The following is a 12,341-nucleotide window of genomic DNA, read 5'->3' on the forward strand; positions in this document are numbered from 1 at the left end:
CTCCAAAACCGCCATAAAAAAGCCAATGGTTTGCAACTGCACATGGAGACAGAGATCGTACTTTTTGGCGAAATGTCCTCTGGTCTGATGAAACAAAAATAGAACTGTTTGGCCATAATGACCATCATTATGTTTGGAGGAAAAAGGGGGAAGCTTGCAAGCCGAAGAACACCATCCCAACCGTCAAGCACGGGGGTGGCAGCATCATGTTGTGGGGGTGCATTGCTGCAGGAGGGACTGAAGCACTTCAGAAAATAGATGGCATCATGAGAAAGGAAATTATGTGGATATATTGAAGCAGGATGAATGGGCCAAAATTCCCATCACTAACACAAACACACACCTCCCCTCTTATATACCTGATTACTCAGGTGAGTGTGCGTGTGTGTGCACACTACAGCTGTTAATGGCTGACAGGTTAATAGTAAATAATCCTCAGTCTGCCAATTATTGGGTCCTGACAGGCCAGCTTATCTGGAAAAACCCCTTGGTAAATGATGATATGGATAGTTTTCAGTAACAGTAGGTCAGAGAGAGGGAGAGAAGCGAGAGTGAGAATCGAGAGCGGGTAGAAGGAAGTATGGTGATGAGTTTCTTGGCAGTACCGACTGAGACAGGCCTACTTTCACTCACTTAGGCCTTCTCGTTCCATCTTATTATAGGCTACTCTATTATTTTCTCTCTGAAACTTGCATACTAGCATCGTACTTGCACTCAGTCAGTCAGTCACTCACTGGCTACGATTCTCCACCCTTCTCTCCTTTTTTATTTCTCTCTCACTTTTCATGTTATTTATTTCTCTCTTTTCTGCTCACTTTTCTCCCTGAATTATGTGGCCATTAGTGTGATTGTAGATAATCCAGTGAGGAGCGGTGGCAGTGGAAGCCTTATACAGTTTCTAACCCAGGAGATCATGGCGGGGAGCTGACAGACCTATGTCTCTACAGCTTAGAGATGGCCATGCACTAGCCCTACATCACCACACACACACGCAGACTCTGGGAATCAGACAGTCTGCGCTACGATGCGGTTCACAGCTGAAGATGAGGGGGAGGAGGAGAAAGTCATATTCTCTAAACACTCCAGTGAACAAGGCCTCCATTAACCAGAGCACATTCCATAGTGCAATACTGTACTGCCATAAAGCCCCCAGCCATAGCCAACTCTGTCCAGACTTATCAGACCCATAATATCCACTGTGAATCATGTGGACCCTTTAAAATAAGCAAGTGAAGAGCGTGCCTTGAAAAGAAAACAAAAGCCATTCTTTCTTTCCAATCCTCACATTAATTTCCTCTGGTTTTCTGTCCCTCAAGGACGAGCAATCGAGTATCTCTAGTACAATACACAATTTCAGCCCTTTCATACCTGGGCTGACTTTGTTGTTCCATGACAAAAGACGATAGTCAAGGAACTGGATTCTCTGGAGGATGACTCGCATCACAATGCTGTTGGTGTTCATCCTTTGCTACAACACAATTAGGCCTACAGCCATCTGCACTATTGAGCTGCTGAATGGGCTGCTTGCTATGCCTGCTTGAAAGTGGTGTTTCATTGGATGCGTTCCAAGGGGAACTGCTCTCTCCTGTTTATAACAAGAGGCTCTCACAATAGTAGAGATTGCAGTAATACAGCCATTAGTGGAGGAAGGAATAGCTGAGATTTAGATTTAGTATTCTGGCCTCAAAGAGCAGATGCTCTGTCGACTTTCACCTTCTAGATGTTTCTCAACCTCAGGTCCTCGGACCAGCACTGGTCCCTGAGAAGATGCTGAGCGGTCTCTCAGATGGTTAGCTGACACCAATTTAGTGCGTTCCCAAGTGTTTTGATAGGGCAATAGGCCGAAGCAGTCTTTCATGGAGGAAGGACACTAGCGCTCCACTCCCTGCTATTATAAAAGCTTGAGAAACACTGAACACATGTTTGTTGTTTATCAATGCCTTGTCAGACAGCTTTTACACCTTAATGAGATGCTACAGGGATCAGTACTAGGCCTCTGACCTTTTCATATGTTTTGTCTTAGATAGGCGTATCTTAATGTCCTCATCCACTGAATGGAGATACATTGTCACTGCACTGATGAGCAACATCGGAAGTGCCAGCTAATTGTCACCGTTTATACCTCAGTTAAAATAATGGGGAGTCGGGGAGGCAAGTCCATGAGGTATGCTTTGTTTTTCCAGATAGGACCCTTGTCTCTGGGCCGATGAGTGCCACTGCCCTACTGTGCTGTGGTTCTGTAGCTGTATTGGAAGTAATGTGATACTGTTGTAGAGCTTGCTTTCATTATCCAGTGATGCTTTGGATCCACATGTAAAATCTAAAGAGATTTTAAAGAGGCCCATTTCTCTGTAATGAGTTTCCACACTAATCAATGCTCTGAGGGCATTGTGTTGATGATAGCTGGCCCTTTGTTCTGGCACTGTCAATGCAACACAGTTGTAGCCTAAATGAGCATGCATTGCAGATCCTGCTTACATGTCAATATGGACCCTGAGAACAAACGATTATGTAACTGCTCACAATGTAATTTATGCCAGTAATTCAAGAGGGCTGTGGTAAACAAGCTATCATAACGTATACTGCCTTAGATTCTCATTGTAACTGGTGGTAAAACCTCTTGGACTGTTATTGAAGTGAGCAGAACCATACAACAAACTGTTACCCCCAAACCAACCTGATGTTGTGCTGCTGACCACATCTCCCTCCCTTTTAGAAAACACCCAGAGTCTGACTCCCCTTCCTGTTTGATTACTTAACTCTGACACTTATCTCTCGGCTTAGGAGGATACCTGTAGTAGCTTTAGCCCCAAGAAGCAGCAGTAGTTTACTGGCCTGTCTTGACACTGACTCTCCTCTCCTCTCCCTCTCGCTCTGCAGTGCCTGAGGATGTCGAGCAAGCGGAACCTGTTTGTGCGGCTGGTGCCATGCCGCTGCCTGCGGGGGGAAGAGGAGACGGTGACGTCACTGGACTACTCCCACTGCAGCCTGGAGACAGTGCCTAAGGAGATCTTCAGCTTCGAGAAGACCCTGGAGGAGCTCTATCTGGACGCCAACCAGATTGAGGAGCTGCCCAAAGTAAGAAGCAGAGACATGCGCACACACACACACACACAGATGGACACACAGACCTACATGTTCATAATAGGTTCATAATGAATTACCCACACAAATCCCTGACATTGTTTATGACTGTGTTATAAGGAAAAGTGGTCTTGTTATGTAGCTATATAATGGTTTATAAACATAAACCTGTCAAAATTGCAGTAACTGCTCTCCCTGGCAAACATTGTATCTCAGTAGAGTGACATAATGAAATCAAGACCTATAGCCTTATCCTTATGGACTGATCAAGTTGCAGCTTCTGATTTCATTTGGGCCTTATCCTCCTGCTGCTCACAACAACAACATTGAGTGCATTACCAAGGGATGATTGTAGTGTTTACTAGGGATGCACGGTATATCGGTGAACATATTGGAATCGGCCGATATTAGCTAAAAAATGCCAACATCGGTATCGGCCGATGTCTAGTTTAACGCCGATGTTAAAAACCGATGTCAAAGGTACTGTGCATACCTATATAACGTAGGTACATGACGTAATAATGCCACGTAAAATGTTACGCTACACGTGCAACACAGAATTCCTAACCTAGCCCACAATGTCTGCTGTGTGGATCGAGCAGTCAACAAGTCGAGCAGTCATTTGAAAGAATTAGAAAATTTCAGCGAGACAACTCAAAGGCAAAATCCATTAAAGCCAAGATAATGGAATTCATTGCCCTTGACAATCAACCGTTCTCTGTCGTGGGTGATGTTGGCTTTCACCGACTGGTTGAGCACCGATACATACTACCAAGTGCGCTATTTTTCAGATGTTGCCCTACCAAAGTTACACAGTAATAGTGTCGATGCTAATAGCTTCACGACATACATACTATGGAACGCCGTTTGGGTCTTTGCATGTCAAAAAAGATACAGTAGTACTGTCAAAGCTGTACAAAAAGTCTGCAAACAAGCAAACACTGGCCACGAATGATGTGTTTACAGTACCGTGTTGGTTGTAAAGCATTATTTGTTTGACCGCAACTTCTGGGGTAGCTAGCGTTAGCTTGGTACCTAGCTAGCACCAATACAACCAGCCTGAAAACAATGACCAGTAGAAACTGCAGTCATTTTCATTATTCTTGTTTGATGATTTAGGAATTCTTGTGAGTAAGTATTAGCTAGGTTGCCACTTGTTATTCGCCTATTGAAAATGAACTTCAGTTCATGAAAATAAATAGCTAGACAGCTAATTAACCCTGTTGCCCAAAGCTAACGTTATAAGTAGCCAGCTACCTTCATTTGGCTAGTGAGGCTCGACCGGACCGGGTTATGTGTTGTGAAGCTAGCCACAATAAGGATTAGGCACAATAGTGGAATTTGCGGTTTGCCTTTAAAATAAAAGTATGTCATTGACAGTGATGCAAATTAATGCAAATAGTAGAATTATGCAATACTTTTATTTTGAAGGCTAACCGCAAAGTACACTATTGTGGCTAATCCTTATTGTGGCTAGCTTCACATAGATGGGTCCGACCACCATTAATCAAATAAGAACTGTCTTATAAATTAGGGTTATTTTAGATGACACCTAGCTATATAGTTAGCAAGCTAACTACACTGCGTGCACAATTATTAGGCAAGTGAGTATTCTGATGTTATCATTGTTTCTATTCACATTTTCCAACTCCAAACCATATAAACTTGAATGCTTATTGGATTTAATCATTTTCAGGAATATGTATTTGTGTAATGAGGTAGGGTGTGGCGAAAGTGAATAACACCTTATATCAAGGTGTGCATAATTATTTGGCAGCCTCATTACCTCAGGTAAAATGGGCCAAAAAATAAATTTAACTGACACTGAAAAACCAAAAATGTAAAATGCCTTTCAGACGGATGCAACACTCTTTAAATAGCTAAACTATTGAGGTGTGACCACCGAACATTCAAACGTTTTGTTGCGAATAGTCAACTGGGGCGCAAAAAACGCATGGGGAAGAAAAGGCGCAATTTAACCTCTTGGGGCTAGGTGGGACGCTAGCGTGCCACCCGTAGTGCACTCCATCAACAGCAGGTGCATTTCAAGAGCGGCAAATTTGAATCCAAATAAATGTCAAAATTCAAATTTTTCAAAAATACAACTATTTTACACCATTTGAAAGATAAACATCTCCTTAATCTAACCACGTTTTACGATTTCAAAAAGGTTTTACGGCGAAAGCATAAATTTAGAGTATGTTAGGACAGTACATTTACAAGAGTTGTGTGTAATGTTTTGTCAAGTCAAAGACAGGGTCACCAAAACCATAAAACCAGCTAAAATGATGCACTAACCTTTTACAATCTCCATCAGATGACACTCCTAGGACATTATGTTAGACAATGCATGCATTTTTAGTTCTATCAAGTTCATATTTATATCCAAAAACAGCGTTTTACTATGGCATTGATGTTGAGGAAATCGTTTCCCTCCAATAACCGGCAGTCAAGTCAGCGTAACAAATTAAATAATTAAAATTAGAAAACATTGGTAAAATATTATATTGTCATTTAAAGAATTATAGATTTACATCTCTTGAACGCAATCAACTTGCCAGATTTAAAAATAACCTTACTGGGAAATCACACTTTGCAATAATCTGAGCACTGCGCCCAGAAAAATACGCGTTGCGATACAGACTAGACGTCATGTTGGGGAGATCTAAAATCGAAAATACTATGTAAATAATCCATTACCTTTGATTCTCTTCATCAGATGTCACTTCCAGGTATCACAGGTCCATAACGAATGTAGTTTTGTTCAAAAAAGCTCATCATTTATGTCCAAAAATCTCCGTCTCGTTAGCACATGATGTAAGCCAGCCGGACTTCTCGTCATGAACGAGGGGAAAAAATATATTTCCGTTCGTTCAAACATGTCAAACGTTGTATAGCATAAATCATTAGGGCCTTTTTTAACCAGAACATGAATAATATTCAAGGTGGACGAATGCATACTCTTTTATAACGTATTGGAACGAGGGTACCCAACATCAACTCGCGCGCAAGGTGTCTAATGGGCCATCATCGTTCCTTGGCTCTTGTTCGGTCAGATCTCCCTCCAGAAGACTCAAAACACTTTGTAAAGGCTGGTGACATCTAGTGGAAGCAATAGGAAGTGCCAAAATATTCCTAAACCCCTGTGTTTTTCAATGGGATAGGTTTAAAGTCAATACAACACATCAGGTATCCACTTCCTGTCAGAAAATGTCTCAGGGTTTTGCCTGCCAAATGAGTTCTGTTATACTCACAGACACCATTCAAACAGTTTTGGAAACTTTAGAGTGTTTTCTATCCATATATAATAAGTATATGCATATTCTAGTTACTGGGTAGGATTAGTAACCAGATTAAATCGGGTACATTTTTTTTATCCAGACGTGCAAATGCTGCCCCCTAGACCCAACAGGTTAACTGCAAAAGACTTGAGAATAATTAAACGTCAAACTACCAGGAACCCATTATCCTCCAGTGCCACCGTATTCCAGAACTGCAACCTACCTGGAGTTTTCAGAAGTACAAGGTGTCAAGTGCTCAGAGACATGGCCAAGGTCAAGAAGACTGAAACAAGACCACCACTGAATAAGATTCACAAGTTGAAGCGTCAAGATTGGGCAAAGAAATACCTGAAGACAGATTTTTCAAAGGTTTTATGGACAGATGAAATGAAAGTGACTCTTGATGGACCAAATGGATGGGCCCGTGGCTGTGTCAGTAATGGACACAGGGCAACACTTTGAGTAAGGTGCCAGCAAGGTGAAGGAGGGGTACTGGTATGGGCTGCTATCATTGAGGATGAGGTAGTTGGACCTTTTCGGGTTGAGGATGGACTGAAACTCAACTCCCAAACCTACTGCCAGTTTCTGGAAGATTTTTTCGTCAAACAGTGGTACAGGAAGAAGTCCTCAGCATTCTAGAAAGGCCATGATCTTTATGCAGGACAATGCTCTATCACATGCATCCAAGTACTCCCCTGCTTGGCTAGCCAGCAAGGGCCTCCAAGATGCCTGAATAATGACCTTGGCCCCCTTCCTCACCTGACTTAAATCCTATTGAGAACTTGTGGGCCCTTCTCAAACGTGAGATTTACAGTGATGGAAGACAATACACCTTTTTGAACAGCATTTGGGAGGCTGTGGTTGCTGCTTCAGCGAAAATTGATCGTGAACAGATCAAGAAACTGACAGACTCCATGGATGGAAGGCTCATGGCAGTTATTGAAAATAAGGGTGGCTATATTGGTCACTGAATATTTTTGAAAGGCCAAAAATGTTATATAATTGTCGTTTTGTGTTACTTATCTGTTACACTTACTCTAAAAATTGAGAATAAACAAGTGAGTTGAGAGAAATTATTTTTGTAATTTAGTTGCCTAATAATTCTGCACACTAATAGTTGCCTAATAATTGTGCACACTTATATATTTCCCTGAGAAAGACAAAACTCACTTTTCCTTTGTTAAACATTCAGGTTTGAGGTTCAATAACATTTTGGATTGACTGAGAGCATTGTGTTTGTTCAACAATAAAATAATTCCGAGGAATACAATTTGCCTAATAGTTGTGCACGCAGTGTATAGCTACTGAAACAGATTATTTTACATTTTAGTCATTTAGCAGACGCTCTTATCCAGAGTGACTTACAGTAGTGAATGCATACATTTCATTTTCATTTCATACATTTTTTTTTCTTCGTACTGGCCCCCCGTGGGAATCGAACCCACAACCCTGGCGTTGCAAACACCATGCGTTGCAAACACCATGCTCAACCAACTGAGCTACAGGGAAGGCTTATGTCGTGTTATTTGACACGCAAAGACCCAGACGGCTTTCCATAGAAATCCTGGTTGAGAATGAAACAACTGAACTAATGAACAACTAAAGAGCACAGCAAGTAAGTGAAAGAAATAGGTTTTCATTATGTTTTACTGGTAATGGGCACATACGTAAATGCCAACAAAATAACTTTTTGGTCAGTGTGGTGTGTGTGTAACCTTTTATTTAACTAGGCAAGTCAGTTAAGAACAAATTCTTATTTACAATGACGGCCCGGACGACGCAGGGCCAATTGTGCGCTGCCCTACGGGACTCCCAATCACAGCCGGATGCGATACAGCCTGGATTCGAACCAGGGACTGTAGTGACGCCTCTTGCACTGAAATGCAGTGCCTTAAGCCGCTTCGTCCATGTGTGTGTGTTAGCTATTTAACTGTACTAGAATGCTTAAAAGACCACAAAAAAATGTAATATCGGTTATCGGTATCGTTTTTTTTTTTTTGTCACGGAAAATATTGGATATCGGTATCGGCCAAAAAGGTCATATCGGTGCGTCACTAGTGTTTACGGAAGGTGAGAGTATCGTGCCGATTGAACAGAGCCAATCCACAATGCAGCCCAGTGCTTTCCCCTTTCCCCCCACACTTAGTCAGTCTATTATTCTCTGAGTGTTTGGGACTGAGTCAGCATTTGCTGTGAATGAACTGTAGCTTTCTTTACAAACCGGACTCCTGCCTGAGTCATACTGTGAAATCTACTTGTCTTATTCTCTTTCTCTTTCTCTCTCTTTCTCTCTCTTTCTCTCTCTCTCTCTCTCTCTCTCTCTCTCTCTCTCTCTCTCTCTCTCTCTCTCTCTCTCTCTCTCTCTCGCTCTCCCCACCTTTCTCTCTCTCTCTCTCCCCCTTCTCTCTCAATTTCTCTCTGTCTCCCTCCCATCATAGCAACTGTTCAACTGCCAGATGCTCCACCGGCTGAGCATGCCAGACAACGACCTCACGGTGCTGCCCGCAGCCATCGCCAACCTCATCAATCTCAAGGAGCTGGACGTCAGCAAGAACAGTAAGCAAAATGACCACTGAATGACTACAATGACCACTCTCAATACAAGAGTATGACCAGAATGACCGCTCTCTCAATACAAGAGTATGACCAGAATGACCGCTCTCTCAATACAAAAGTATGACCAGAATGACCACTCTCTCAATACAAGATTATGACCAGAATGACCACTCTCTCAATACAAAAGTATGACCAGAATGACCACTCTCTCAATACAAGAGTATGACCAGAATGACCGCTCTCTCAATACAAGAGTATGACCAGAATGACCACTCTCTCAATACAAAAGTATGACCAGAATGGTTTTGTTGTGCACTTTTAAGAGTTGCAGTCTACCCCTTTTCCCTTTAGAAGGTAGTAGTTATTCTGAACATAACCTGTTGAGGACCTGATCCCGGTATTGGGATTTATTGTCAAGAGACCATGGCGGGAAATTCAAAACGGCAAGAATCTAATAATTTCAATTTCTCAAACAATCAACTTTTCTTCAGCATTTGAAAGATAAACATCTCCTAAATCCAACCACATTGTCCGATTTCAAAGAGGCTTTACGGCGAAAGCGTAAAGTTAGGTTATGTTATGAGAGTACATTGAAAATAGCTGTGTGTAATGTTTTGTCAATTCAAAGACAGGCGTCACCAAAAGCAGATAACCAGCTAAAATTATGCACTAACCTTTGACAATCTTCATCAGATGACACTCCTAGGACATTATATTATACAATACATGCATTTTTTGTTCCATCAAGTTCATATTTATATCCAAAAACAGCATTTTACAGTAGCGGTGAAATTCAGAATTTTTTTTCCCTCAAATGCTTCCTGTGAATTAGCGTTACAATTTACAAAATTACTATTCGAAAACATTGGGAAATTATAATATTGTCATTCAAAGAATTATAGATTAACATCTCGTAAATGCTACCGCATTGCCAGATTTCAAAATAACTTTACTGGGAAATCACACTTTGCAATAAACGGGGTGCTATGCTAAGAACATGCTAAGAACAGTAGGCTAGGATATACAGCTTAGCACCATCTAATATCAATAATACTATTGTAAATAAAACCTTACCTTTGATTATCTTCATCAGAAGGCACTTCCAGGATTCCCAGGTCCACAACAAATGTGGTTTCTTTCGACAAAGTTCATAATTTATGTCCAAATAACTCCAAGTTGTTCCATGTTGTTAGGCTCCTCAAAATGTAAGTCACGACGAAAAGTAAAAAAAAAAAAATCTATTTACGTTCGTTCAAACATGTCAAACGTTGTTTAGCATCAATCTTTAGGGCCATTTTTAACGTGAAACATCAGTAATATTTCAACCCGACCTCTCCTGTGTCTTGAAAAACGTTTTTGAAAAATGTCTCGCCTCACATGCACACGCAGGTGCGCGCAATAATGAAGTGACGACATCCCAGGGACGTCAACTTCCCTGCATTCTAATTCGGTCTCTGTTCATCATAGACGCTTCAAACAACTTTATAAAGATTGTTGACATCTAGTGGAAGCCGTAGGAAGTGCAAAATGAATCCTTTGTCACTGTGTGATCTATTAGCAATGACTCGAAAATAGTACAGCCACAAAATTCTCATTTCCTGGTTGTATTTTTCACAGGTTTTTGCCTGCCATATGAGTTTTGTTATTCTTACAGACACCATTCAAACTGTTTTAGAAAATTCAGAGTGTTTTCTATCCAAATCTGTTAATAATATGCATATCCTAGCTTCTGAGTTGGTGTAGGAGGCAGTTAAAAATTGGCACATATTTTTTTCAAAATTCTCAATACTGCCCCTAGAGGATAAGTACTATCTCATCTTCACCATTTACTTTAGGGCTCTCCAAAGTGGAGTTTGACTGAAGAGCCATATTACTTAAAGATTTTTTTTTTTAAGTTGACAATGCCTTGTCAGGGCAAACATAGAATCAAATCAAATTTTATTGGTCACATACACATGGTTAGCAGATGTTATTGTGAGTGTACAAAATGCTTATGCTTCTAGATCCGACAGTGCAGCAGTATCTAACAGCTAATTTCTAGCAATTCTACAGCAAAACCTAATATCTAACAAATTCCACAACAAACCTAATACACACAGTCTAGTAAAGGAATGGGATGAGAATATATAAGTATAAAATATATGGATGAGCAGTGACAGAGCAGCTAAGATGCAATAGATAGTGAAGGATACAGTATACAGTACATACATATGAGATGAGTAATGCGAGATATGTAAACATTCTTAAAGTGGCATCATTAAAGTGACTAGTATTCCATTTATTAAAGTGGCCAATGATATCAAGTCTGTAGGTAGGCAGCCGCCTCTCTGTGCTAGTGGTGGCTGTTTAACAATCTGATGGCCTTGAGATTGAAAAACAGCTTCTATCTCTCTGTCCCAGCTCCTTCTGGATGGAAGCGGGGTGAACAGGTAGTGGCTCGGGTGGTTATTGTCCTTGATGATCTTTTTTGCCTTCCTGTGACATCAGGTGTTGTAGGTGTCCTGGAGGGCAAGTAGTTTGCCCCTGGTGATGCGTTGTGCAGACCGCACCACTGTCTGGAGAACCTTCCGGTTGTGGGCAGTGCAGTTGCCGTACCAGGTGGTGATACAGCCCAACAGGATGCTCTCAATTGTGCACCTGTAAAAGTTAGTGAGGGTTTTTGGTGACAAGCCAATTTTTTTCAGCCTCCTGAGGTTGAAGAGGCGCTGTTGCGCCTTCTTCACCACACTGTCTGTGTGTGTGGACCATTTCAGTTTGTCGGTGATATGAACACGGAGGAACTTAACTTTCCACCTTTTCCACTGCTGTCCTATCGATGTGGATAGGGGGGTGCTCCCTTTTCTGTTTCCTGAAGTCCACGATCATCTCTTTTGTTTTGCTGACATTGAGTGAGAGGTTATTTGGGGGGGTGGGGCACACGGGGAGATTGGCGGAGTCAGGCAATAGACCTGAGCCAACTCCCCGTGCTTACCGTGGGGAGCGGTTGATGTGGAGAGCACCGTGCTATGCGGAAGTGCGCACGGTCTCACCCATCCGGACGCACAGTCCGGTGCGGTCGATACCAGCCCCCCGCAAGTGCCGTGCTAGAGTGGGCATCCAGCCAGGGAGAAGTGCGCCGGCGCAGCACATCTGGCCACCAGTGCGTCTCCTAGGTCCAGCCTACCCTGCGCCTGTTCTACGCACAGCAGCCCTCACTCTCCAGCACAGCCCAGTTCGCCCTGTGCCAGCGCTTCGCCCGTGCCGGGCTACAGTGACAACTCAGCCAGGACGGGTTGTGCAGGCCGTGCGCTCCAGACCTCCAGTGCGTCTCCAGGACCCGGTCTATCCGGTGCCTGCGCCCAGAGCCAGGCCTCCTGTAAGTCTCCCCAGCCTGGTGAGTCCTGTGCCTGCGCCCAGAGCCAGGCCTCCTGCAAGTCTCCC

At 42.5% G+C, this 12,341-nt stretch overlaps 1 protein-coding gene across 3 annotated transcripts in view; it reads left to right on the forward strand.

Annotated features, from left to right (window-relative positions):
• The window catches only part of erbin (erbb2 interacting protein), a 149,173-nt gene that overhangs the window by 68,838 nt on the left and 67,994 nt on the right, over positions 1 to 12,341 (forward strand). For all 3 annotated transcript variants that reach the window (XM_045691888.2, XM_014137072.3, XM_045691890.2), the window contains exons 3-4: positions 2,881 to 3,078; positions 8,804 to 8,921. In XM_045691888.2, the coding sequence (XP_045547844.1) occupies positions 2,890 to 3,078; positions 8,804 to 8,921 (307 nt within the window). In that variant the 5' untranslated portion in view covers positions 2,881 to 2,889. The remainder of the gene's footprint in view (positions 1 to 2,880; positions 3,079 to 8,803; positions 8,922 to 12,341) is intronic.

This window comes from Salmo salar, chromosome 01 (assembly GCF_965601325.2).
Source record: "Salmo salar chromosome 01, fSalSal1, whole genome shotgun sequence".
Classification (NCBI taxonomy): domain Eukaryota; kingdom Metazoa; phylum Chordata; class Actinopteri; order Salmoniformes; family Salmonidae; genus Salmo; species Salmo salar.